This window comes from Numenius arquata, chromosome 1, assembly GCF_964106895.1.
Source record: "Numenius arquata chromosome 1, bNumArq3.hap1.1, whole genome shotgun sequence".
NCBI classification, from domain to species: domain Eukaryota; kingdom Metazoa; phylum Chordata; class Aves; order Charadriiformes; family Scolopacidae; genus Numenius; species Numenius arquata.
In genome coordinates this window covers 138,222,651-138,250,603 of record NC_133576.1, presented here as the reverse complement: position 1 = coordinate 138,250,603, position 27,953 = coordinate 138,222,651, and the positions used below count along the sequence as shown (strand labels likewise).

Genomic DNA, 27,953 nt, shown 5'->3' with positions numbered 1-27,953 from the left:
AATTCTGGCGAAACTGGGTGAGCTGTACAAAATCAAGAGCAAAATGTTTTTCCAGGACCAGTTCTTACAGAAAATGCAGGACAGCATAAAAATAACTGCAGCAGCATGGATGTGCTTTCCCCTACACAATGCCGGGCTGGGTTAGCAAGAGGACAGAGACAAAGGTGGCCCTGGGCTGAAAGCTTGGAGGAGATATACACCTTCAGCCCCTCAACGGGGTTTATTTTTAGTTCACCAAGGGCTCAATATTGTGTTTCCACTCATTTCCCCTTGTAGCTGCGAAGAGTAGAGGGATTTCAGCTCTCCACATCTACAGATGTGTCCAGCACCTGGGCATTAGACAGTGAAGATAAGTCTGTTCCACATTGCAGTTCTCAGGACTCATATAAATATAAGAAATGTCACCTAAACTTGGTGTTCCCAGCCTTTTCTCTTAGGGATGACCTACTACAGTGGGAAGGGCATCAAAGGTGTCTTCTCAGGCTCTATTCACATTGATGGGATTTGTCTATGTCTAGAGGGAAGTGAACCAGAGAAAATTCTTGTTTCAACACCTCCATTCACCACTCAACATTTCCAAGTGAATCTACAGCCTTTCCTGTTTGGGAAAAGAACCTTCAGCCCTTGGAGACCTTGAGATTTTCAAGCCCTTCTGTAGATTAATGTCCCAATTTCATATTTGCCTTGGATTGTGTTTCAAAGCCATGCAGAGGGATGAGCATATCTTGTCCCCGGTAGCCTTAGGCAATGTGGAGGTGGTGTCCATAGTGTCCAGACCCAGCATTTATAGCACATTGTCCAATGACTGTGGCAGTACTCATCTTCCTTTCTGTCTTACAGTAGTTCCATCTGAACCAGTGACCAGTTGCTGGGTGCTGGATTCGACTGTTAAATTGCTACCACCAGTGGTCCCTTGACCAATAAGCACCACCCCAAATAATCTTGGGGCATATCTGGGACCAAAGATATTCCTACCATGTAGCTTGGGTGTTTGGGAGGGGAAGGCAGTTTATTAGCTGGCTCCAGTGCCAGGGAAGGGTGTCATTTAGTCACACAGATGTCACCATTACTTTCTGAGGAGCATCCCTTTGTGCTTTTCCATTTCTAAGGCCTCAGAAGTTTCATGCAAGGTGGATTACTCTCAATGCTCAGGGCTGCCTAATGTTCCAGATGTGGGGGAATGATTTGCTGGAGCCCTCTCAGGATATGAAACCTACTGTCCTGCCACAGCCAGAGGACTTCCCAGCTAGGGAGGTTCTTCACTCAGTTCCTTTCCACTTGCTCATCTTCTGCTGGCTGGGCACATGTGGACAACAGTGCCTGAACGTACAACCAAGGCAGGTTCATCCCATCTAAACAAAGATTTAAACAAACCTTTGTATTCTAACCTTACCTGGTCTCGTATGTCCTGTCCCGTTCCACACACACAAGTGTTGGACAGTCTGCACCCTTCCCAGTGAGACCTGGGCCACCAGGACAAAGCTACAGCAGTAGAGGTAGAGAGGAAAAGGTTTCCAGGCTGATCCCTCCTCTCCATAGCCCAAGAAGCAGCGTTAACTGGGTCATCCTGCAGGTTGGACCTGAGGCTTGGACCCACCATGAGTACTGGGTCATATTTCCCTCTTGGACTGACTGTGTTGCAGTCCTGACAGGTGCCGTCAACCAGAGCAACCTCAATGACATCCCTCCACGAATAAACTTTGGCACCTTATTTGGATAACAACCTGTGATTATTCCCTCTGGTGCTTTCTACGCGATGATGGTGTTTGGGGAGCTAGAGTTACGGATTTGACCGGGCAGACAATCACCTCCGCAGGGAGCCCACACAAGTAGGTTAAACAAAAGCTTTATTTCCACACTGCATTCTCAGGACACGGTGCCAAGATTTCGCAGACGGCTCAAAACAAGGATTGGCGAGGAATGCTCTGCTCCTGTGATGCTTTCTTTTTACAAACAGCCCTGAGTCACAAAATGCATGTTCAGAGCCAAGCCTGAACTTCCTTTAAAATCAGAAGTGTTCAGATTAATAATTTTCAGCTTTGTTCTTTAAAGCAATAATGTACCAGAGCAAAGCTCGCACGCAGAGAGACGTAAGGAGTTTCTACACCCCCAGACACTCATACATAGTTAAACCCCTCTGGTCCTACAACAGAAGAAACATTCAATAAGCCACGGTTATTAAAGCAGTTAATTGCGGTACATCTGCCATCGGATATTATTCTGTGCTACGTGACGTTCGGACGGTGCATAGCTCCTGGTGAGCAAAGACCTGAAGACCAGAGCTTCAGCCACGTTTTAGTCTGTTTCGCTGCCTTCTCTTCCTGCCCACAGTTTTCTGACTAGCACGGAGAAAGGTCAGTTGGTTTCCTGCAGGATTTCAATATTTTGAAATGTTATTTCGGCTCCAGCTTCTGAGCGAGAAAATAAATAAAGAAGGAAATTGGATGTGTGTGGAGGTTAGATCAGAGACATCTGCCTCCGGGGTTGCTTTGCAGCGAGAGGCTGGAACGGGTGATGGAGACAGCCCAGCAGACGGGCAGCTGAGCTCCCTGGCAAACAAACTGCTAGAAAACCAGACCATTTTCCATCAGAAAACTGCAGAACATTTGCAACTTGGCAAACCTTGACAATAATAGCAAAAAAAAGCTTCAGCGCTAATAAATGCCTTCTGCTCAAGACCAACTGGAATCTCATGCATCGTATCATGGTTTTCATTTGGACATCAGGTCTATGTAGATATAACACACTTCAGCTTTGGTCATTGGCCCTATATCCCTGAGCTTCTTTGCATATGTTAATGAAAAATGTTCCAGACATTTAGCTTTGTGAAAATTAGTGTATTTATTTTCAGTCTGTTGTACGTTTTTTTTTTTTAACTGTGCCTGCAGTCTGTACTATCTAGTTTGGCTCCTGGACAGCCCCAAGTTGCAAAGAGATAGTGGCAAAAGGGACATTTAATTCCTCTGAATAAAATAATTTTAGTGTGTCAATGAAGCAGTCCATAAAAGAGAACCAGCTGATAAAATTTTTCTTGACTTTCATGAGATCCTAAACAGGTCTGTACAATACAGGAGACTGTATTGCACCAAGTTATGACAAAGTGAAGGGCAAAGATCATGGATTGAGACTAATGTGGAGGCAGGAAGCAAAGAGGAGAATTGCATGACCAGGATTTATTGTGCAACAACTTTTAAGGGTGATCTTCACAGTTCCCTGCTGGGTCCTGCACTGTTTAGCAGAATTGAGAGATGCTCAGAGACCTTGGTCAAGGAAGGAAGGAGAACCAAGGGAGACTGACATCTGTAGATATCATGAAGTAAAGCTTGGGGAGGATTGTGAGGAACTCTAGTGAATGAAGAAAAAGATGGTGAATGGAATTTAATACCGAGAGCTGTAAAGTCATGCCACCAGAGGAAAAGCATTAGGTGCTTACACCACACAGAACATGGAGCTGGTTTCATCAGCTCGGGAACCCTCCCTGTGGTCACTGGAAGAAGACTGTGGGAGTACCCTGGTGTGGGACAAACCCTGAAAAGCTTCACTTACCTGCCTGACTGTCTCACTGGCCCAGGAGACCTGCGTGCTGCTGCCCACCACTGCCTGCAGGACGCTGGAGGAGAGGATTGCAATGACCCAGGTTCTGGAAATCATTCTGAATGCAATGGCTTTTGGTACATTTTGGAGGTCTGGTACAACTCTGCGCTAACCCAATCTCCCCTTACATCAGCTCTCTATCAGTGCTGTTCCCACAAGCTGACACAGCAATCCCATAGCTCTTCATCAGGCTGAGTTCTGTCTGCAAGAGCTTTATCTAAGGCCACCATTTCACAGGGCTTCATCAGGAGTGTGGAGAGTTCTATTTCCTCTGCCTTCTCCCATCTATACAATTATCTAAAAGGAAGTTGTAGAGAGGTGGGGGTCAGTCTCTTCTCCCAAGTAACAAGTGATAGGACAAAACGTAATGGCCTCAGGTTGCACCAGGGGAGGTTTAGATTGGATCTCAGGAAAAATATCTTCACCAAAACGGTTGTCAAGCATTGGAACAGACTGCCCAGGGAAGTGGTGGAGTCACCATCCCTGGAGGTATTTAGAAGCCAGGCAGATGTGGTGCTGAGGGACATGGTTTAGTGGAGGTTTTGGCAGTGTTAGGTTGATGGTTGGACTTGATGATCTGAAAAGTCCCTCCCAACCTAAATGATTCTATGTTTCTATTCTTTTATTCAAACAGTTATTTTTAATACAAATGAGGTCAGTAATGGGAGTCACACTAGGACTTTGTGGTACGACTGAAGGAAAATTTAAGGACGTGTGGCTACAACAGTAGAAAATCCTTAGCCCACCTTCACCAGAGATGTCCATGGGCTTGCATCCAGGTGATGACCACTGATACAGCATGTGAGTAGGTGGGTGAAGGAGGAGTGAGGGTTTTCCTGTGCATACCACCTTGCCAAACCATGTTCTCAGTTGCATCGAGAGAAGGGAGCAGATTGCCCTGATGCCTCCCAGGCATTCAACAAAGGGACAAATCCATTGCTGGTGTGAGGACAGACAGTTGACCGCGTAGTGACCGCGGAGCTGTCCCTGACCTCACCACTGAAGGACATGTCTCTACAATGCCAAGGTAAATAACCAGAGCTTCAGGGAAGGAGGACACGCTGATGGTTTTGCATGAGGGTGTCAGGACAAAGACAACATAGTTTCATGAGTTCAAAGAGGGGAAATGCTGTGGAAGACTTACCATCAGCCTTGTTCCTGCCCTCACCCGGCTGCAGTCCCAACCCCCCAAGAAGCACCTTGATGTTTTCCAATGAGAAATGTGCTGTGGGGAGTGGTATTGCCCCCTCTCCGCTTTAGTACCCCCTCTCATGGGAAACTTTCCTTGCAGCTGTTTTGATACCCATCCAAGCCGTGGCTACACCATACCTTCCTTGGGTTCTTCTACATCTCCTCATACCCCCTGTGCTTGACTGTCCTGCTGCTTATTTGTGTATTTGGAGGTCTTTTGGGGATCTGCCTCTAAATTACTGAATAATGGAGTGAATATGTGAACAGGGATCTCCATAGAGGTCTCCTTATCTGCTCCGAGAGCTGGAAAGTAAGCTGCGATGAGGTTAAATATACAAAGAACAGAGACTTTCAGGTGGAGGGATAGGTCTCCAAGGATCTTTATTGGCATTTGGTTTTAATTCACTGTTAAAAATACTGTATGAAATATGAACTCTACTCAGACAGTGCATATTGTGCATAAATACATCTTCTACAGCTCTCAGCGGGTTTGCATAATTATATTAAAATTCACCCTATAACGTTAGTGGTAAAACCTCTGGCAATCACATGGTAAGTTCTTGTTGATAGTGGTTTCTACAGTGTGTGCTTCACTATCCGAGAAATCCACCAAGTGACTTGTCCACAATCGCCTGAGAAGTCTGCTGTGGAGCTACAAAACTCACATTTGTTGCTTCCAGCCCCCATCTTCCTCATTACAACATCCACAGACTAGTTTTAGGAGCAAAATAACAAGAAAAGAGCTTCATGCAGTAATCATAGTTAGCATAGGAAGAAATCTCATGAGTAGACCTAAACCTGTCTAAACAGAACAATGCCAGGAAAATATAAATATATTTTATGGCTCTCTAACAGCAGAGGTTATCACACTCGGGGATGAGTCCTTGGCCTCTTCCTGTTGAAATTAAGAGGAAAAAACCCACCGGCTTCAAAGAGAATTAAGAATTATCCTGGGATTACTAAAGTCATCAGTGATCAGAACTTTGCTACTCTGCTACCCTTTCCCACAGATTTACTATTTTATTTTTTTAAATAAATTCGAAGAATGTTGTTTATTTTAGAAGACTACAGGCTGAAGAAAGAATCCAAAAACTGTGTGCAGAAGGGCAGATTGAAATCCCCTTGTTTAAATCGTCTTCAACTGGAAAATTCAGGTTTTGGCTACCCAATATTTTCTTAAAATGCATTAACAAAAACGCACACTCAAAAGATTATTTCTTAGTGGGTAATAATGAAAAAAAAACTGAGTACCCCCAAACGCAAATATATATGAATCTTTACATATGTGTAGATATGAAAGGGAGAATATATGTATAGTGGTAGATTGAAGAGTTGTGTTGGGTTTTTTTTTCCCCTCATGCATTTACAAATGTTTAATTTGATATATAGCAGAAATAGAAGGTCGTTGTCCCTCCTGCTCACTGTCACATTACCAGCTAAATGGATCAATGGGAAGGTTTTCAGGGGGAAGTCGCTTCACAGACTTTATGTTTTCTGCTCATATGTACCTTCCTTTACATCCATTTTGCCTGTGTGCTGGGAAGAACAAGTGTTTTGGAGAGGCCTAGCACATCTAGAAAAGCCAAGTGGCAGAGCTTCCAGACCCAGGGAAAAGGTCAGGGAGTCCAGCACCTCCTCTGAACCGGTGATGGTATCTATGTGGGAGTGAGGTTCATCCAACTTGACTTTAGTCATCTGTGATGTAGGTTTCTCCACCTGAGCTGATCAGTGCAGCTTCTGTTAGAGTTGACGGAAAGCACTTTTCGGGCATGGTTCAATCATCTTAATGCAGATATCTGGGGTGGCATCCATTTTCGGGTTAAGACACCTCAACTTTATTTATCTCATTAAACATACCTGTCTAGTACTATTTCAGATCTCGGGGTCTGCTGTCTGGCCTCCAGCCACCATTGCAAAAGTATCTGGTCCTGTGTCTTATTTATCAGATCTGTCTGGATGTTGCAGGTACTCTAGGGCATCCTAAATGGCATTAAGCACCTCTGTATCAGCAGCTGAATTGTATCACAGATATCTCAATTTGGGTATCTCTGCATGCATGAAGCTCCCATTGCTTGAATGAAGACACTGCCAATGGTCAGTGAAGCTTAGGGGTGACTGTGTTAGCCAGTTGTAGGCACCCATTTTAGGCTCAGCTGAGTTGCGCCAAGGGAGATTTAGATTGGATTTGAGAAAAACTTTCTTCACTGCAAGGGTTATCAAGATTTGGAACAGGCTGCCCAGGGAAGTGGTGGAGTCACCATCCCTGGAGGTATTTAAAAGATGGGTGGACATGGTGCTGAGGGACATGGGTTAGTGGTGGACTTGGTAGTGTTAGGTTAATGGATGGACTGCATGATCTTAAATGTCCCTTCCAACCGAAATGATTCTATGATTAGGCTCCTTGGACCTTTTGACTTGATGTCCATTAGCTGCAATGGGAGCTGAGACACCCATCACACACAGAGTTATCCACATGTAGGGGCCTAAGAATCACTCCTGGGAAGTGCCTGTTTCCCTTCTCTGACTGTTAGGGGACCTGTCTGGGTGATTGTCTTAGACTGTACCTTACAGGTCTATGTTTAAGCCAGATGATTCTCCTTTTGCACATCATCGTGAGTATTTCTCTTCATATGGAGGCCAGTCTTGACTACACACTGGCCTTTCCAAGCAAAACCCATTGATGCAACTCTCACTTGCATGGAAACACTGCACCAAGAGCAGAGGGAGACACCATCTGTCCCCCATAGAGAGGATGTGCTTTCTACCTGCTGCAGCTTGCAATTCTCTTTAGCCAAAACATGAGGTCAGGTTGATTGAACCCACACCATTACGTAACAGAAAAGCACTGATCAATGTTTTTGACGGGGGAAAATAATGGAAAATACATGAATTATACAGAAGTTGTTTGATTTTAAACTCACGTTTGCACAGACCAGTCCAGATAACGTCCCTCTCTGGAACTGTATATTGAGGTGTGTTGTGTCAGAAATGCCTGGCCCATGTCTCTTCCATAGGACTTTATTCCTGAATGAATTTGTAGAGGGTGAGCACAGAGGAGAAGGTTAAATCTCTCCTAAGCCCTCTTTGACAGCTCAGGTATCATATGAGCCTTTAAGAGGTGTCTTTCAAGGGTCAATTTCCCCCACCTGCAATATCAACTCTCATCACTAAATAAGCAAAAGCTTCTTTCACAAAACCAGGTGCCACAGAGTAAAATCTTGTTATTTAAGAACATTAATGATTTTCCATTCCATTTTCACTTTTCAGATGTTTATAGTCCAAACCACTCTTACTTTTGAGAGTACACGTGTTTTATACTTGCTACAATGAATTAGTTGTGAAAATAGTATCTTCTTTAACTTTGTGCAGTCTGTCTTGCCTCGTTTCATAAAGATATTTGCAATAACCAAAGAAGGTCTGGTGAGTGGTTGTTGACTATTATTTATCATCTGATTGATAAAAATCTGCTCTGGTTGCTCTGATGAGAAGAGTTCAAACTGAGCTTGAGAAAGGTCTCCATGTTTTCAATGAGCACCTTCTGGTGGTCATACTGATTAAATTACCATATCTGCTGTTCTCTTCAGCCTTGCAGAAGAGAAAATAATAATTCCCAGAAGTTTGTTAGAAGCCGGATATTGAACAGGAGTAAAAAACCTGGAAGGAGAAGTGGCCAAGAAGAAGAAAATTATTTGACCTTGATGAAGTGTGCTCTGTGAGAAATACCTACAGGCCAAATGCTGGCCCTTTGCAGAAAGGTATTCTTACCCTCTGGGAGGCTTACTTTGAAGACAAGTGCCTTTGAGACCACTTGGAGACTGGGAAGGAAGAAGATTAATGTGTCCTAGGCTTTGCACTGCTTAAGTGATGTACTTTTCATTCCCTCAGCTCCACTTTTGCAGGAAAGAAAATTCATATCTTATGAGTATTACTCAGCTAAAGGAACTGCAGAATGTCATCCTCTGCATCTTAGTTTTCCAATACCTTGGCATTCCATTTTCATCCTGCTTTGGGATGAAAAGCATAAAATGTTTTAGATATGCTATATGTGTGTGTGTATAAAGCTAAACAAAATGTTCTTCCAGTTTAGATCTGGAATTGTGAAGATGACATATTTTGACATTTTGAGCAGAATCGCATTTTGGCATTTGGAAACAAATATTGATTCATACCAAACTGTTTCATTTCAAAACTGTCATTTCAGTTTGAAAATAGCATTAAAATGGCATTTGCAGCTGAAATGTCAATTTAAAAGAAAATGTTTCAGGTTAAATTGACACAGAGCAACAAAACATTTTGATCCAAAATTTCCCCTTGTGGGGGAGTAAAAAATATTTTTTGTTGTTGTCAAAATCATTTTCTTCTCAATTGCACTGATTTTCATGAAACCATAGTTTCCTACAACAACAACAAAAAACCTATTTAATGTAAAACAGTTAAACCATTTTAGCACTTGGCATTATTGTTCAAATCCAGGCCCAACTGCAGCCGGACATGGTTGTGCTGCCGTGCAGATCTAGCTAAAATGTTTTCTGGGCTCATCCTTGTGACAGATGCTGATGGAGAACTGGCACTACCATCACCATTCCCATCGCTTTCCTCCCCAGTGGATCCTTGCCAAAAATGCAGACATACAACTGTGAGCTGGTACCCAGTTTCACAAGAATTGATGGTCAGGATTCACCTGCCTGCTCAGGTTCACCCTCTGCAAGAGCTAAGAGGCTTCATCAACTATACTGGTTTTGGCTGGAATGGAGTTAAATGGAGAGTGTGAGCTCCTCTGCTGGGTTGGCTTCAAGGTATCCACCCTGATCTTACTAGTTCTCGTGCTGTGCTCTTCTCAGATTTCATCCTCTTCAATACTTATTCCGGCCTCCTTCATGCTCCCCAGCTCTTTAAATGTTGCTTTTGTCAGTGTCCTCTTTGTGCCCCTCAGGACAGATTTGAGTTTCCTGGTCAGCACATCTGGCCAGTTGAAGCTGTAAAATGGAGAAGAGAGGAGGAGTTAGGAACCTTTGCTTGCTAAGGAATAGCCTTTCGTTTTGCATCATTTTGTGTCAGACAAAGCAGAAACATTAGATGTTCTCAAAGCCATCAAGAAGCACCAGGCAAGGAGGGATGCTGGTTGAGAACCACAAAGACGTGGTGGTCCCAGTAGACCATACAACCATGGGAGCTGTTGCATGGATTAGTGGGATACATAGAGCTTTCATCCAAGGTTACTCACTTTACAAATGTAAATTACATTTAAATAAAAAACAGGCGAGGGTTTCAGTTGCTCATGAAAAACATTCCCAAATGCACATCACAAGCCTCATAAAGCCCCTAGCTGATAATAACAGAGATTCCCTGTTCATCAGCTGAGTTTCTCTGGGTTTGAGGTCATTCACGGCCACCAATGAGAAATCTGAAGGTCCAGCTGCTCTGACAGCCCCATGATCTCACCAAGCCCCAGACAGGATGACCAAAGAAGCAGGGAGACCCGCCATCCATCTCAGATCCAGGTGTTGTTTCCCTGCCTTAGCCTGGCACTGTTCCTGGGAGAATAAGCTCTGCTGGACTTAAGAGCTGGGATAACTGAGAGACTACATCTAGGTCCAGGCTACTAAACCAATGTGAAGGGGCTGAAGAGTATCATTTGCTATGATGCCTGAAATGTTCCTGATGCCCAGGTTCTACCATCTGTCAGGAGGCACAGATTTAGCATAACATAATGGGGGTTTCAGAAACAAAAAAACTTCAAGGACTTGTGGAAGGCCAGGAGCTGAGTGTATGGCAGGGCTTTAGGTAGGTCTCAACTCTGCAGCTGTCCCGTCCTGCATAAAGCACTATATGAAACAGTAGAATAATGTATACACCATATGTATAGTAGAATAAAATATCATTCCAGCTGTTGTAAACCAAAAAGAACCAAATTCTAACCCATACTAATAACACCATTGTGATTATATAGATATTAAAAACAACTAGTTGAGAAATCATTGTGTATATACAAATATATACGGCTTTAAATTGTACACATCATTGTTGTGTACAATGAACAAGCAATTACTTTAGAACAGAAATATATGTAAAACCAACTACATGAAACAGGGGTCCCAAGACTGTAAGATGTGAGGTCTTGAAAGGAGGGGAACAAATGTTACTAAGCGCAAGGACTAGTCCCCCTAATGACCAATTATTAATATAGAATTGTTAAGCAGCCTCATGAAACTGCCTTTAATGACAGCACAGCATGAGCTGTCCTTAAAGCATCTATTAGATATCTATAAAGTATATACATACACTTTAAGGTATGTATAAGACTATAGCAAAGTCAACTAATAGCACTGGCACCAGGACCAGGTATGCAGGGTTGACCACTCAAACACCTTGTAGTGTAACACCATATATCTAATGCTTTTTTGTTATCATTCAAGGCAATTTTATTTTGTTATTTGACCTAAGGTTCTGCAGGTGGTGTTTGATAGTCTGGTTACCTGTGCTTGAGGACTGGCTATCAAATCTGGATGCAACAGGAGTAGTGCCAGGACCTCCAAACTCAGCACACATCATGGTCCCTGCACTCTCATACTCAGTGGGAGACCAAGGACAACCAAGGACAAAAACCAGGAAAGGGATCTAAAGGTAAACTCCTGAATCTTAAGAAATCACCCAAATGTATCAACCCAATGCGATTTCAGATTCAGTGGAGGATCCACCCTGAAAATTCATTCTTTGCACTTAATGAGAAAAAGCCGATGCCCTTGTCAAAGATGATCTCAAATGTTTTACAACCACTAAGGGAACAAGGAAAAGAAATTTCTTCTTTTTTTTTTTTCTTTTAGGCCTCTCTGGTGTTGGACAAAGAAGATATGCCTTCCAGTGTGCTGCTGGGAGATGTCCCTGCATAGCAAGAGAGAAGAAGTAGCTGATGCAGACCAGAAGAAAGGGAGAAGAGAAGAAAGATAGGATGGGGGGGGGGGGAAATCACTAGTAATGAGTGCTTGGTTTCTGCAGTTCTGGTTTTAATCTTTGGAGAAATCGTGCAGGCAAGACCATCTGAGATTATACCCGCAGTGGGGCTAAAGGTGTGAGCTGTAATTGTATGGGTTTCTGTGTAGGCGTGGGTTTCACCTTTGAGGATAGAGAAAATCTTTATCAAAAACCCTGTCCTGAATGAACTTTCAGATCTTTACCGCTGATCAGCCACATCTTGCTAGTGTATGGCTTGGCCAGAAAGATGCAATGATTTGGGTGCTTACTGTATTTCCTGAATGAGAGAGAACCCTGAGGGATCTCCTGTCACTAAGCTGAGTTCATGGGTTGAGAGGTCAGAAAAGAGGGAGAGGGAAAGTCTTGAGGGGGAAAAAAAAAAAAAGGAGAGAAAATAACTTTAAAAATTGAGTCTCGGTACTTTTAGGTGATCCCAGACTGGTCCTTTGTCCATGCAGGACACACTACTTGTATACTTATATATCTAAAGGTCAGCAAAGAGCAATACAGGTGGCACTACAATTTGTGCACCATCGATCCCTCCATAAACACAGCAGCTACCAACCACACTGGGGTGAAATCTCACCCCTTTGAACTCCACAATGAACTCTGACTGACTTGCTTGGAGTCTGAGTCTCACCTCTAAATTGAGATCAATCTAGGGATCATGGGGAGTCATTAACCTCTCTGTGGGACAGTTCTCTGCTGAGCCTTGAAGGAAAAAAAGAAATCCCTTTCTCTATATCAAAAGCACCATAAGATGCTTGGAGTGGGATTCAGCTGCCTGAGGATACTGCCTAGCAGTATTTGAGATGTCATAGTTTATCCTGCTTGGTCGTCAGCTGCTGTTTCATCTGCCAGCCTGGCACAACTGTCATTGACAATCATGGTGCTCCGGGCTGAATCCCACCTGCATAGGTGGGTTGGTAGGTCCATGTTAAGATCCCATATCCTACTGCAGGAGAAAGCAGAAAGATCACTAGTGGCTATCTCCAGGTTACTGGAGGTGCACTTCAGTGTTCCTCATGCTTTGTTGCACTTTTTTATCAAGATCTGGCCAGAACCATCACTTGCCTTCAAAAACAGGTGTCCACCAAGGAAAACAGAGTCCACAGTCACTCTTTCAAGGTTAAAGCATTCGTTTTCTGAGCATGGGGAGCAGAGTTTTGACCTTCCTCTAGACTCCAGGCCAGATGAATGCTCCAAAAGTCCTGAGACGGGGATCCCTGTCTTATCATAGCAAGGACTCTGTGAGACTGTTAACAATTTACAGTCCCAGGATAATGGGACTGTAAACTGGGTGAATGGACTATAGATTACTACATCTGAGACCCTTATAGAGCATCCCTTTATTGCTATAAAGGAAAAACAAGCTTATTGATGGCATGATCCCTTTCATCATAAATGTCTAAGATAGATTAGCTGGAAACATCACTAAGGCACCAAGCAGGCACATGGGAACAAGTGGCAGCTGAGGACATAATTGCCTTCATTGAAAGCTTCATGCACACAAGAAGGATTGAACTAGGACTGCTGAAAAGCTCCAGGTATAAGTGCCTTATTGATTTTTCTGCTGTTTCCCATTAATTGAGCCAAGTGGGCTAATGAGGACCTTCTGTTCTCCATAATGCACTGCTAATCAGCCTTGCTTCAGTGCAGAGGTTTAAATCTGTGGATGATATATGTGCTAAATATTTTACTATCGGTATACATGCAGATTTTATCAAGCAGGGCTAACCCAAGTGAGAGATCCTCTTTGGCCTTAGAGAGGTATTGTGCTTATAGGTGTAGATCAGCAGAGCAGTCCTCTGTGCCTTGGAGCTTATATTTAGCAGTGAGTGTTCACATATGGTAGTGCTTATGATGGTCTCTGCACAGTATGTCCCATATTTAAATCTTTTTTTCTAAATGAGGAATTTCTGCCCAGCTCCTAGAATAGGGAGAGCCTCAGACAAAAAAATTAAAAATCTCTTAAGGGAGATAAAGCAGCCCAGTAACACCCCCTGAATCTTTAAAAGCTGTGGTTGGGAAAGAGTAGCACAGCCAAAAGTGCTCTGCTGAGTTTTTTCCTTGTGAGAGAATCAGATGGAGCTTTAGTCTTTAGAGTAATCTGTCAGCTTGATATAGGCTGGTTTGTAACCAGCCTGTATCTAGGCACCTTTTTCTAAGAAAGTAGAAATTATGTTAGTTCAGAAGCACTGAACAGAAGCATTATAGCTGTTTTCAGACCTATTATTGAAAAAAACCCCAATCATACAGCATTTTCACAGGACGTCAGACCTTCTATGTGCACATGTGGGTGTGCATGCTGTTATGCCACCAGATTTGCTCTGGTGGCACCTATTTTATCAGGCACCTCAGGTCATGCTGTTATACTCCATGTAGCTTCTGAATTCCAACCAAATCCTCCTAAATCCACGTTTATTTCTTGTACCGGTAGGTACCATAGTGTTGAATAACAGAGCTGCATCCTGTTTCTTGTCATGAGATACGGAATTACGCTAGGCAGGAGACACACGTTACAGGAAAGTAACGATAGGCAATTTGGATTCTCCCAGGCTTGAACCCCAGCTTTATCTCTGTGTTTACCATGGACTGGGCTCTTCCTGGCACAGTGCACATTGACATCCAGTGGATCGATGATACACTGCAGGTAAACACAGTAATACTGTATGTCTTTCAGGAATTAATGTGATAACAGGTCATGAATTTGCCAGGAAATCACCCAACAGGGCTACTGCTACCTCTAGCCAGCTTTGCTGCTCTTCCAAGCACCTTGAATGAGACACTTTAAAAGTATAATAGGTATTTTTGACCACAAAAGAAAAAAAAAAAAAAAGAAAAAAAAAAAAGGCATGACACTAAAACCAGCAAAGTGCAGACAAATAACACATAAGCAGACACTAAACAGCGGAGCTACGTTGGGACTGTCCTACAGCTACTACCTCAGATCTAGGCCTTTTTGCCAAGGAGTTTTTCAGCTTTCCTCCTTTTGAACTCTGCAATTTCTTCCGGGGGTAACCCATGAGCTCTACACCTGCAGTGAACATGTAGGCCATTAGAGAAAGAACCAGTTCAGTTTCATCTGCAATAAAGAATAGACCGTAACAGAGACCGAGTGAAAGACAAGTGTCTTCTGGTGTGAAAAAGGAAAAAAAAAACACTGGGTCTGGTCCTGATTTTATTTGTTCCCCTCTTGTATCACTTCAGCTTGACTTATTGCAAAGGGCAAGGTTAGCTAATTTAATTTTAAGTGTCCCAAAGTCAGGTGTCTGCTCTGAGACAGGCATCTTTTGTCATCTGTATAGCCCAGCACTTCCAGAGGACACTTGGCATGTCTTATATCCTTCTCCCAGGATGAGATGAATGACTTCATTGATTGAGGAGCACAAACCAGATATCTATCATGGTTGTATCCAGAATCTATTAGACAAGATGAATCCTGGGAGAATTATTTCATTATTCATCTGATCCGCCCCCTCATTCATCAGAGGGAAGAGCAGAACAAAACTGCTGCAAAGATTTTGGCTTCGGTTAGTCCAGTTGCCAGTCCTCAGTGTCTTTTGGTCTTCCAGGGGTGTTGCTTTCAGAAACTCTCAGCTCTCAAAGGTATGGGCACATTTCCAAATGGAAATCCTATTTTATTGCCCCTAGGGATGGCCAGTTTTCCCTGAAAGCTTAGCACAAATTTAACAGCCTTTCCCGAGGGAGATCGGAGTCAAGCTTCAGCTCTTTTGCCAATTCTGTCCTACAAATGGAAACGTCCAGTCAAGCTTTCCTTCCATTCCTTATCTAAATCCTCAGCTCTGGAAACATCTTTCCTTTTTACAGAAACATTAATCCATGTTTATAAACCCACCCATGGGTGCTGGAGCCTTTAGGGCTGGGTCCCAAGGACATGGAAGCCAGGAGGATACAATCCTGACAACCTGAATGACGAATGGTTTCTTCTGGGAAGCTACAACTCAGGTGGGATTTATCTCTCTGAAAGTTAGCTATCTGCAACAGACATGCCTCCATCTGAGCCAAATATTTTGTCCTCTATTCTGAGCCAGTGGAGGGAAGCAGGCACTGCTGGACCACAGTGTGGGTTTATCCCGAAGTAGATGTCCTCTGTGGGGCAGAAGAGCTGCATCTAGAAGTTCCTGTTTCTCTGCATTGACTCTAAAAGGTGTGTAAGATGACCAGCTCAGATGGAGGTGTCTATGCTAGAGGTAAATAACTTCTAATAAGATGAAATCCTACCAGTTGGAAGATGAATACTTTGTCTCTAGTCCCTTTATGCAAGCAGTAGCAAAATTCAGCCACACATGGGTAAGCGTGAGGGGCAGGACTTCATCCACAGGGGAGTGGAGGAGGTCACTGCCTGTTTCTGCACAGTAGTGAAGCAGGTTGTGACCCCCAGAAGGTGAAGACGTGACCAGTGTATTTGGGGATCAAGTGCAATGTCAGGTTGCCTGACCTCCACCTCTAAACACTGCTCACACAACTATCAAATAAACCTTTGATAATGACTTGTCTTTCATCCACAGCACCAATAACAAGAAGAAAGATCCAGTGCAAACAGCACTGACCCATCTCTCTGGCTTTAAACTAAAAGAGGGAAGATTTAGACTAGATATAAGGAAGAAATCTTTTGCAATGAGGGTGGTGAGACACTGGCTCAGGTTGTCCAGAGAGGTGCCCCATCCCTGGAAACATTCCAGGCCAGGACTGGATGGGGCTTTGAGCAACCTGATCTAGTTGAAGATGTCCCTATTCATGGCAGGGGGGTTGGACTAGATGACCTTTAAAGGTCCTTTCCAACCCAAGCTGTTCTGTGATCCTGTGATCTCCTGAACTCACTAATGTCTGAGCAGCTGGAGAAGCTGATCCATCCCAACCTCTTGCAAACCCCCTCTCTCTGAAGTCAGATGTTATTTTTCCAAGCCCCACTCTTCCCACCCCCTTGTTTCCAAAGCCAGCAGGAGAAAATCTGTAAGGTCCTGCACCCTGGCTCTCTGGACCGTTAAGGAATTTGCCTTCTCTTTTCTGAATGTGGTGCGTTACAATGATTTTTTTCTGAACATTTAAAACACAAGCCCTTGACTCGAACCTTAGGCAGCCACAACAGCTTCTAGTTCCCAGTGACAAAGGGAAAGTCTCAGACTGATACACAGAGCATCTTTACTGAATTTCACTGAATTTTTTTAGAGTTGGAAGGGACCATAAAGATCATCTAGTCCAACTCCCCTGCTGAAGCAGGGTTGCCCAGAGTTTTTATGACTTTATGACTTGGCCACTCTGTACCCTTTGGTAAGAACAACTACAACTCAAATTGTCTTGAGACCTGGGTCATAGAGGTGGAGACACAGTCTTCTCTGCCCTTCTTTCTCCCTGTTTCGCATAAACCCATGTGCCAGAGCAATGCATACCCTACTGTGAGGCACAGGTATCCTGGGCAGCCCATTACATCTCAGCTCCGTGGACCTGCTCCAACAACCCCCAGAGCCCTTTCATTGACTGCTTCCCACACCTATGTCTTTAAACCAGTCAGGATTTTCTCTGGGGTTGCTTGTTTCTGAGGTGTTTTACTTTATTTTAACTCACGTTTCATCATACTCCAGTTTTTCTTACTGTAAATGGCTGGTAGCTTTGTAGAAGCAGTTGGTTGGGGAGCAGAGGAGGCTAAAAGCAGCTCTGAGATAGTTTCTCCTCGGTAGTCTTCCCGCTTGTCCCTCAACACTGTCGCTCATAAAAGAGTGTTTGGGCTGCTATGTAACAAGAAAGCCTGTTTAGATAGCATGAAGGAGAGCAGTGTACCCTGATGGGAGAGAGATCTCACTTGGCCAGCCCACGCAGGGGGTGCAACACAGTAAAAATGTTCCTTGATTCAAGCTGGCTCCTGTTCAGACAGCTCAGATCACTCATCACCGGGCTTCCCTCTGCTTCTTTTTTTTAAAGGGATCCAGGGAGAAACACCCTCAAATGAAGTCCTGCAGCCAGGACCTATCATAGTCAGCCTCTCCTGCTGGCAAGGTGCTGGCTGCTGCTTTCTCTGTCCCTCTGCAAAAACGTCCTTCAAAGGGACCTTGGCCTCCCGCTTCGCCTCCCAGTCTGTCTGGGTGAGACAGGAGAAACTACTGGGCACATCCAGGCACGTCTGGGCACACCTCAGCTGTGCCTGAGGCCGTACCTGCAAGCCAGAATATGATCCACAAAGCCAGCCAGATCCTGAGCACAGTTCCAGAACTACCTTTCCCTAAATCCACAGAAATATCCATGGAAGAAAGGGTAACGCATTGAATCCCATCTTCCAGCCAAACAATGCCATTGCCTGACTTTCTGAACACTGCATTTAGGGTTTCTTGCTTTTGGCAGTAATTCTCTAATTTAATATTCCAGACAATTCCCCCAGAAACAGCTTGCTCCAAAAGAGCTTTTTTAAATACATCAGCTGGAGCAACAGCATTCCAAGCCAGAGAGCCTTGTTCTGGAGATAAGCCACTGGCTTTCATTCCCTTTCTCCCCTCAATCAGATTTCAGAGAAAAATTCTTCTTTCTCACCTGCATTATACCATAGCCATGACCAGAATATTCCTTTTTCCTTCATTTTGCTGCTGTGTTAGGAGTTCAGAAATAATTTGAAAAGAAAGCACTGCCTGTGAAGCAAAAAGCATCTGTCCTGACGTTGGGTGATCAAGCCTATGAGCCAGAGGATGCTTTGATTTCCCCAAATAACTCTTGTTACATGTTATATAAAGTTTATTTATGAAATGTTGTGGTGCTGTTGTATAATTCCAGCTATGTAAGGACAGCAAAAGTTTTTCACTGCTGTTTGCTTCACAAGTTCTTTTATTTCTGATTTAAAAGTGCATTGGGTGAAAAACTTCAAATAGGAGCCTGAATGGAAATGCTTTTGCTTATCCTCCCAGAGAAACACAGCAGCAGCAACACTAGGGACTCTCTATTGATCATCTCCCATCCTGCCAGGGTGCCTCAACACAGACAAAGCAATGAGAGCCTTTTACTGGGTAGAAGAAGCTGTCATGTTGTCCTACTGGGTGTCATTTTCCTGGCTTGTAAAAAGGTGTTTCTCATCTGGTGTTGGGAGATGGATTCTATGAGCATCCTTCACTGCTTCTCACCCATTTCATTTTCAAACAAGGATCTCGGTAATTCCTCGAGGGCTGATCTTCATGTATGTGAGGATGGGACAGCCCCAAAACTTTCTCCTATCCATGTCTGCCTCTTAAGTTTTCAGTGATTTCTCAAGTCAGGTTCCACTTATCGTTGTGGATGGTGGGCTAGATGCTCTATCAGCCCATCTGGACTTAAGACCGACTGTATGATTTCATACAACAGAAGGGATCTGGGTTTGATGACAAAAATCCAAAACTCTCATATGTTCTTTTCCTGAACACTGGTTTCATGCTGAAAAACCCTTGAGAGGACCCACAATCTGTATCTTTCTTCACTGAATGGTATTCTTTCTCCTTTTTTTTTTTTTTTTCTCTTTTTTTCCTCCAATTAACTTTCCCAGCTAACTTAAAAGAGTCTTAGAAAGGGAAAATTTCTAGATAAAACTACCTCCTGGGATAGAGGGCTCCTGCTGCTTGAAAGCACCATTTTCAGTAGCAGAGCAAAGGATTTCTGAAACAGGATGGTAAAAGTTGGAAAGTCAGAAGACTGATTATGTCGCTCATCTCCTTGGAACTGCAAATGAACATGATCCTGGCTCTTGGGTTGTTGTTTTTTTTTCTGAATTTCTTTAGCTATTGACTTTTTCCTAGTGCTAGATATTTTTTCAGTGCTTTGCCAAATAGATCTGTGATTTTGCATTATATCTTTTCTGCTGTTCTGGACAAGGAGGAGCACTCCACCGGCACTGATGAGGTGCTGCCTGTCCCAGAGCATCACAGGATGCCAACTTCCAATATCCCACATTTATAAACTAGCAGGCTTGTGCTTTTTCCATGGCTGCTCCTCAGCCCTAAAACTAGTCTCCTGGTGCACCCCCAAAAAAAGCTCACAGCCTTCCTTTAAACCTATCTGACTGTGAAATTTCAAAAAAATATCTCTCCTAGAGGTAGGCTGCTGCTCGACTGCTCAATATGCTTGGTTTTGCTATACCATCATTTTGTTCATCATTTTGCTATCTCATCATCACACCTTCTCTATGTCCACCCCAATTTGCTATTATTTCTTGTGGCAACACCAAGCTTTTGCAGAAAGCTTTTTTCTTCTGTGGCTATGGCACAATGGAGCCCCAACCCACAAAATCCTGAGATGCAGCAATACAAATCCTAGCAAGCTGCAAAGAAAAAGGAGAAATAATATTCATTACAAGGCAGACCTCTGCCAGGAAAGGCGTAGAAATTTGCCTTGGAGCAAGGAAAGGACTAAGGAGCCTATTGAACTGCTGCCCTGTTCTACGAGATGAAAAGTTAACCTAAAGCTCTCATGTAAAGCAGGTAAAACTGAGATTTGACCGGACCTAGAAAGAAGGAGGTTATCCTTCAAAAAGGAAAATTCTCAGGGGCAGGAGCCAGGACTGCAATCTGGACATTAAACTTGCACTTTCCCTGTGTCCTGGTACTACTACTGAACCTCCACCTTATCCCATAAAAAGAGCTTGTGAAGCGGTTTCTTACTTGATTTCCAGTAAGCTTTTTGCTTCTGAAATCAGATATACAGACCCTGAGCAGCTTGACCTTAGGATAATTTTAAGAATAGCCTTTTAGTTCATTTGATTTTACGCATGGTTGGAAGAAAGCAGGGGTGCTAAGAAGCATATTCAGTCTTTTAATTGAACGACACTTCCCCTTAATTAAAATGTTTTGTATCCTGTGTGGGCCATGTCACCGACAGCACTTGGGTTTTACAACTAAAGCCTATTTATCTGAACATTCTTACACAACTGAAAAGGTATGAAAACCTGGTGCAGACAGTGGAAATCAATGAGAATGTTCCAAGTAATGCTTCCAGTAAGTCTGTAATTGGGATTAAACAGAGAGGTTGGTAAATATCCATTGAATTCCAATTATGTAGGTGCAATGATTGTTCCTTTGTTAGTCATTTGGTGGTGGCTTGAGGTTTATTACTAGACAATCAGATGTATTCTCTCAGCAATTTCAGCAATGCCAGAAAGGGTTGTTATGCCAGTATTTTACTGGACCATTAGTATTAATCCAATCACATAACTAAATATTCTTCCATATTTTTAAGTTTACTGAAGTTTGGCTCCTAACCTTGTTATAAATTCAGCTTTGTAAGGTCAAGGACCATTCTCCAGGTCTCGGGTGCCAAGACTACCGGGAGCACAGTAGGATAATGAAACTTGATTTGTCCTTAGACATCTGTGAACAGCTCTATGAGCAATAGATCTGCTCATGACTGCCTACCAGAGCTGGAAAAATGCTGCCTTCTGTCAAGAAATCCTGCCAAAGACTGTGCTTTTGGCTTTAGTGTCATGGGATTGGTTTTATGTCATGGGAAATAATAGAAAGCTAACTTTTTTTTTTTTTTTATGTTACCTGCTGTCTTTTTCACAAGCCTCTGCAGTGCAGGCTTGAATTACTCCATATCTTAAGGGCTATGACTTGTCATGGCAGTAAGAAGCATTAACAGACCATGAGTGAAATTAAGCTCATCAAGTTGTTCAGGTCCGTATGAGTTCCAGGAGATAACTCGTGATGTCAAACACAGATCCAGAGATTTTAATGAAGATGAAATAATTTTTCTTAGGGTTACTTTGAGCCCACTTTTCACAAAGAACTTCCACCTCTAGGAGATGACCCTTAAATCCATGGCCCATAGGTTTACATTTCCACAGTAAGGACATGAGACTAAGCAGAATTTATTAACCTACTCTTAATAAGTACGACTTGCCAGCAAGACCTCCACAACTGTCCATCTGTAGATGTTTAGGCCACCCAAGTCACAAAATAAAATGTGAGATAGAAGCAAATGCTCATGGACCTCTTGGAGAGGAAAAACCGAAATAGAGGATGAGTTGCTTCAGGACAGGGTGAAAAAGACAAATAAAAGAGGAATTTATTCAGTACCTCCTCCTGCAGCTCAAAAGCCTACAGATGAGGAAATCCCCATGGAAGTGTATGAGGCAGTGACTTGAAAACAGCATATTGGCCAATAAGGGAGAAAAAACTTTCAACCTCTTACAAACTGGTACAAAACTGAATCAGCAAGATAAGGCTGGAAAAACAGGATCTAACGTCGGATACCTATCTGATAATAGCACAGCCTATGCATGAGGCAGTTATCCAAATATTTGCTTTGCTCAAACACCAGGTTACTTCTTGCCATTTGACAGTTGACTTCCATGGGGCATAGCTTTCATTTTGACCCTTCACTAGGACAGATTCAGTTTCCTATAACTTTTTTTTTCCTCTGATTACTTTCACAACCATTCAACTGCTGTACCATCATCTATGGGGACAGAAATACTGTAAAAGAACAGTGAAGTCAGGGCCATGGGACAAGAGCAGAAGATCCCCTCCCTCTCTGCAATGCTACTGGTGGATTATTCTGAGATTAGACAAGAATGCTCAAGATCCCCTGATCCTGGGTACGTGGGAAAAGTTTTTGCCTCCTCTTATTGTCCCCCTGGACCTGAAGTATTTTCTGTCATTTGCAATCCATGTTTAGAAACAGTTTGGGCCTGCATAAGTCTGACTTTGGCACACATGACCAGAGGACAGGCTCTTTGAGGATTAGGGAAAGAACCTCAACAGTCAACAGAGGCCTAACACATGACTTTTAGATGGTAAAACCAGGGTGAGAAGAACCTGCTCTCGAGGTAGAAGTCTCGGCACTTCCTTGTTTGCAGGGGAAGTCAGAGCCAAAGTAAAAACAGACCCTGTTTGCTGTCAGACATCTGTCTCTGAACTAGTCACTGCAGGACCTCTTTACAGTCAACAAAACAGGCGCCTTACAAGGGCGATTCATCATCTAATACAGACATCCAAGCAGGCCAGTCGAATCAGACCCCTGAGCATGTATCTCTCTTTGTTGGCTATAAAGGGAGTCAAGGTTGACCGGCTTTAATGTGGGTGACTACGCTGTTCTTGTCAAACAAGTCCCACTCCTGGTTTTTATGTCCTGACCACAACGTCCTTTCCAGGCAAACAGCATGTGACAGCCAAACAGGGAGTACTCCATTTGCAAAGTCAGGCATTGCAAAGCTACAAAGTGGCTTAACGAATTTCAATCTTTGCTCACCACCACTTGCATGGCGGCAACATCAGCAAGTCTTTAGCTACGTAATGCTTTTTACACATTTTTACACGTTTTTACAATACAAACTCTCCCTATTGTTCTGTTTGGATGAACAGGGAAGAAACACGTTTAGGTGGTGAATGAGGCTGGTGTTTTCTGCAGGAGTTTGGTGGAAGGAGAGAGAAACCTGAGTGTCACCCATACACTAATGACAGCAGAGTTATGAAAATGTCCCTACCTGTGCATCTCCCATACGCACACAGGGTAGGAAGGAGGCTCAGGAAGGAACCCCCTGGTGCTCCATCTCCAAGGGACTATAAGAAGGAAGCAGCAAGTTTCCCCACTGCTTCTTGGGAACTGTGATTAAGGAGAGGAGCTGAAGAAACTGTGTCACTTCTGAGTCCCAGTACTATGCCTGAAAATGTAAGTCACCTAAGGAAAATTATGCAGACTTTGCAAATGGGTACCATGGAAAGAGAGCTACTCATCCTGTGAACTCCAGCAAAGACCTTTTAGTGAATGGATTGAACAGTGATGAAGTCACACTTACCCTGGCTTTATTTCAGGAGGTTTAGGTAAGGGCTTCAGAAAGCCTTTTTTCCCAACTAGCCAATATGTGTCTTCTACTCCTTTACCCTAAAATAAAAACAAAAATCCAGATAAAGAGCAGCTTTCTGACCACCCTCTTCTCAATATGTAACATCTTCACTGGGTTTCTGAGGGCTTCATGTAAACCCAGAGACAAAGCAAGGCTGGAAATTCTGGGTTCTCCTTCACAATGGTTCAGGAATGATTTGAATTTCCCTATCCTAAAATAGGACATCTTGTTCAAACTGTCACCTATAAATGATCCTCATTGATCTGGGTCATTGAAACTACACAGTTTAGCAGAAATGAGAAACTACAGGGTCTCTAATCATCTTATTTGGCAGCACTAGCATCATTAATTGAGAGATTTTACAACTGTTGCTGGGCTGAGTATCAGACTAATAACTTCCTCTTCCACCACTGATGATTTAGCTGTTAAGGTGGGATGCGCCTGATGAAATGTAGGCATCTACATCAGAGTCGATCACCCTTGAGTGAAGAACTGGAGGAAAACAGATACTTCTAGGGCAACATTCCTCTTCACATAAACTGGACCCTGAAAATAAGTCAGGTTAATAATTTCCTAAAGTGCCAATTTATCTCCATTAACTATGTAAAGGTTTCTTTCCATTGACTAAGCCTGGAATTATTACCTCAGATCTCCACTTGCAGATATATGAACTCAGATGAGAAGATTACAGTTGTCATGGGAGATTATGGCAAGAAATGGAATCACTCTTGGCTCGTTGGTCTAGGGGTATGATTCTCGCTTAGGGTGCGAGAGGTCCCGGGTTCAAATCCCGGACGAGCCCTTCTTTTGCACGTGAAAAATAAGGAGGTGATTGGTGACAGCCAACATGGCTTCACAATGGGCAAGTCATGCCTGACAAATTTGGTGGCCTTCTGCGAATGAGCTACAGCATTGACAGACAAGGGGAGAGCAACAGAAAAATAAGGAGGTGATTGGTGACAGCCAACATGGCTTCACAATGGGCAAGTCATGCCTGACAAATTTGGTGGCCTTCTGCGAATGAGCTACAGCATTGACAGACAAGGGGAGAGCAACAGACGTCATCTACCTGGACTTATGCAAAGTGTTTGATGCTGTTCCACATGACATCCTGGTCTCTAAACTCGAGAGACACGTATTTGATGGATGGACCACTCGGTAGAGAAGGAACTGGCTGGACAGCCTCACTCAAATAGTTGGGGTCAACCTCTCAATGTCCAAGTGGTGAGCACTAATGAGTGGTTTTCCTCAGGGGTTGGTACTGGCACTGGTGCTGTTCAACACCTTTGTTGGCAACATGGACAGAGGGATTGAGTGCACCCTCAGCAAGTTTGCCAACAACACCAAGCTGTGTGGTGTGGTTGACACACTGGAGGGAAGGGATGCCATCCAGAGGGACCTGGACAGGCTTGAGAGGTGGGCCCATGTGAACCTCATGAAGTTCAACCAAGACAAGTGCAAGGTCCTGCACCTGGGACATGGCAATCCCAGGCACAAAGACATTGGGCAGACAATGGAGAGCAGCCCTGAGGAGAAGGACTTGGGGGCGCTGGTGGACGAGAAGCTCAACATGAGCTAGCAACGTGTGCTGGCAGCCCAGAAAGCCAACAACATCCTGGGCTGCATCAAAAGAAGTGTGGCCAGCAGGGCGAGGGGGGGGATTCTGCTCTCATGAGACCCCACCTGGAGTACTGTGTCCAGCTTTGGAGTCCTCAGCACAGGAAGGACATGGACCGTTGGAACAGGTCCATTGGAGGGCCATGAAGATGATCAGAGGGCTGGAGAACCTCTGCTGTGAGGACAGGCTGAGAGAGTTGGGGTTGTTCAGCCTGGAGAAGAGAAGGTTCTGGGGAGGCCTTATAGCAGCCTTCCAATATTGAAAAGGGGCCTACAGGAGAGCCGGAGAGGGACTCTTTGTCAGGGAGTGTAGCAGTAGGATGAGGGGTAATGGTTTTAAACTGAAAGAGGGGAGATTTAGATATTAGATCTCAGGAAGAAATTCTTTCCTGTGAGGGTGGTGAGACACTAGAACAGGTTGCCCAGGGAAGCTGTGGCTGCCCCATCCCTGGAGGTGTTCAAGGCCAGGCTGGATGGGGCTTTGAGCAACATGGTCTCTTCAGAGGTGTCCCTGCCCTTGGCAGGGGGGTTGGAACTAGATGATCTTTAAGGCCCTTTCCAACCCAAACCATCCTATAATTCTATTATTCTGTGATATTCAGACCCCTTACTGTAGGTGTTTAAGGCAAGCAAAGCTCCTGCCTCTGCCTATTGATTATGTAAGGGGACAAGTGATGTTTTGAATTATTTAATGTTGTCTTTTTTGCACACTGTGAAAAGTCGCAGCTTTTGTCAAGGGTGGACTAAATAAAGTCCTAAAGAAATACTTAGACCCAGAGTGTACAGCTGATTGTTTTATCCTATGGTCCTTCAAGAACTACCTCATTTACTGAAACAACTGATGGGGATAATTTGGGAAGGATCCAGCGGAAGAGTGGTGGATGAAGGCCAAACAAGAGCTTAATATGAAATGCCTTAAGCAAGAAGATTCCCCTGCAAAGTGTTTTGCACAGCCCTGGCATTCTTACCTTCAGTTCTGTTTTTCCCCTCGGTATGATTTCGTAGCCTTCGTTTAGACTCCGAAGCGTATCCACTGTACTTTGGCTGACATGAATTCTGTAAGCTGGGAATGGAAAGCAAAGCAGCTGGATCACTCTACTGCACACACACTGTGAATCCCCCACTGCTGCATCCTGGCAAGGAAAAGTTCTCCAAGGCATGCAGGAGTGTAGCTGGTGTAGCTGTGTGGTGTTCCTCTACGTAGAGTATGATGCTGATGGATGGATCCTTCCATGCAGGGCTGTAACGAGTACAGGGTGAGAGGAGATCTACACTGGGGGCTTCCTGGAGAATTATACCAAACACACTAAGTGTTTTAGGTAGTTCTCTCTACAACTCCCTGAAAGGAGAGTGTAGCCGGGGGAGTGTCAGTCTCTTCTCACAAGGAATAGGCAATAGGTCAAGAGGAAATGGCCTTAGGTTGCACCAGGGGAGGTTTAGGATGGATATTAGGAAAAGTTTTTACACTGAAAGGGTTATTAAGCATTGGAATGGGCTGCCCAGGGAAGTGGTGGAATCATCATCCCTGGAGGTATTTAAAAGGTGGGTAGACGTGGTGCTGAGGGACATGGGTTAATGATGGTTTTTGTCAGTGTTAGGTCAATTGGACTCAATGATCTGATTGTCCAACGTAGACAATTCTATGATTCTAGTCTATGATTCTATTCTAAGAATAGAAGTCCAGCTCTTAATTAATGTTTTTTCAGCAACGTTGCCAGCTGGAATCAAGAATGCCATTTTTATCTATTGTCACAGCATAATTAGGCAGCAAGAAAGAAAAGAAAAATAACCAGTTCTCCTGCTCCAGACACCTAATCTCATTTGAAAATTGGGATGAAGAGCAGAGATATGGAGTTTGCAAGTGGAAATAATGAAAATGTGGCTGTGTATCTAGATCCATCTGTAGGTTTCAGTAATTGATTCCATCCAGAGCTGCCATTAACAGCCTATGAACAAAAAGGGCAAAGGTGGAGATGTTTTTCAAATTCCCAGCTCCCCCAGCTTGTTTTACAGTCATTGCTGGAACTCTCTGAAGTTTGTTGTTGTTCTGTTGGTGTGTTTCTAATTCAAGGAACATTCCTAAAACATTTTCCCCCCAAGATAGTTTTCTTTGGTTTTGTTTTTGTTGAACTTCTGTTTCAAATCTGACAGTCACATTCCTTTCCCCCTTGAAGGACAGGGGATGAACCAATTAAATTTTTTTTTTGCAGAATAATCAGGAAGAAGAACATTAGTTCAAGTATACAGAGGAAGACCACACAGCTTTGAGCTACGTTTCCTGAGACACTAACCTACAGTATTCCTATTACTCTCTGTCTGTATACATTTCTATTGATGTATAATGATGCTCCTCTATCTGCAGTGCTCCTGCTGTCTTCAGGCTCAGTGAGACACTTCCAAGGGTTTAAACCCTGAGATTCTTCAAATATCTGTCTTGCCATTAGAAATCTGCCATCAAAGGATTTCCTCCTTTCCACTGCTTTCCAAATGCAATGCATGCCTCTTAAAACAAGCCAGCCGTAATCACAAGAAAGACAACATTCCTTAATTAATGATTAGCCTAATTGTTAGTCTTAATTAGTCTAATAAAAATCACTAGAGCTAGAAATGTGAGGATTGTATGAAAGAGTGAAAAAGTTCCAATGTGGCATATATAGTGGAGCATATTTCTAGCCTGGCAAGACCGCTAGATTTTAATATTAAATATCTCAGACTTTGTGTAGCCTGTAAACTATCCATAAAGGGTAATTTCTTATAGCTATTG

The 27,953-nt window shown here is 43.6% G+C and overlaps 1 protein-coding gene and 1 non-coding gene across 2 annotated transcripts in view; one reads left to right on the top strand and one right to left on the bottom strand.

The window, feature by feature from the left end:
- Positions 1-9,622: 9,622 nt before the first annotated feature.
- The window catches only part of GUCY2F (guanylate cyclase 2F, retinal), a 51,208-nt gene continuing 32,877 nt past the window's right edge, over positions 9,623-27,953 (bottom strand). The window contains exons 16-18 of the mRNA XM_074154376.1: positions 26,158-26,252; positions 23,525-23,610; positions 9,623-9,761 (exon numbers count right to left, since the gene is read on the bottom strand). Coding sequence (XP_074010477.1) covers positions 9,623-9,761; positions 23,525-23,610; positions 26,158-26,252 — 320 coding nt within the window. The remainder of the gene's footprint in view (positions 9,762-23,524; positions 23,611-26,157; positions 26,253-27,953) is intronic.
- TRNAP-AGG (transfer RNA proline (anticodon AGG)) lies at positions 24,303-24,374 on the top strand. The gene has a single exon. It is a non-coding gene; the product is annotated as a tRNA-Pro (tRNA).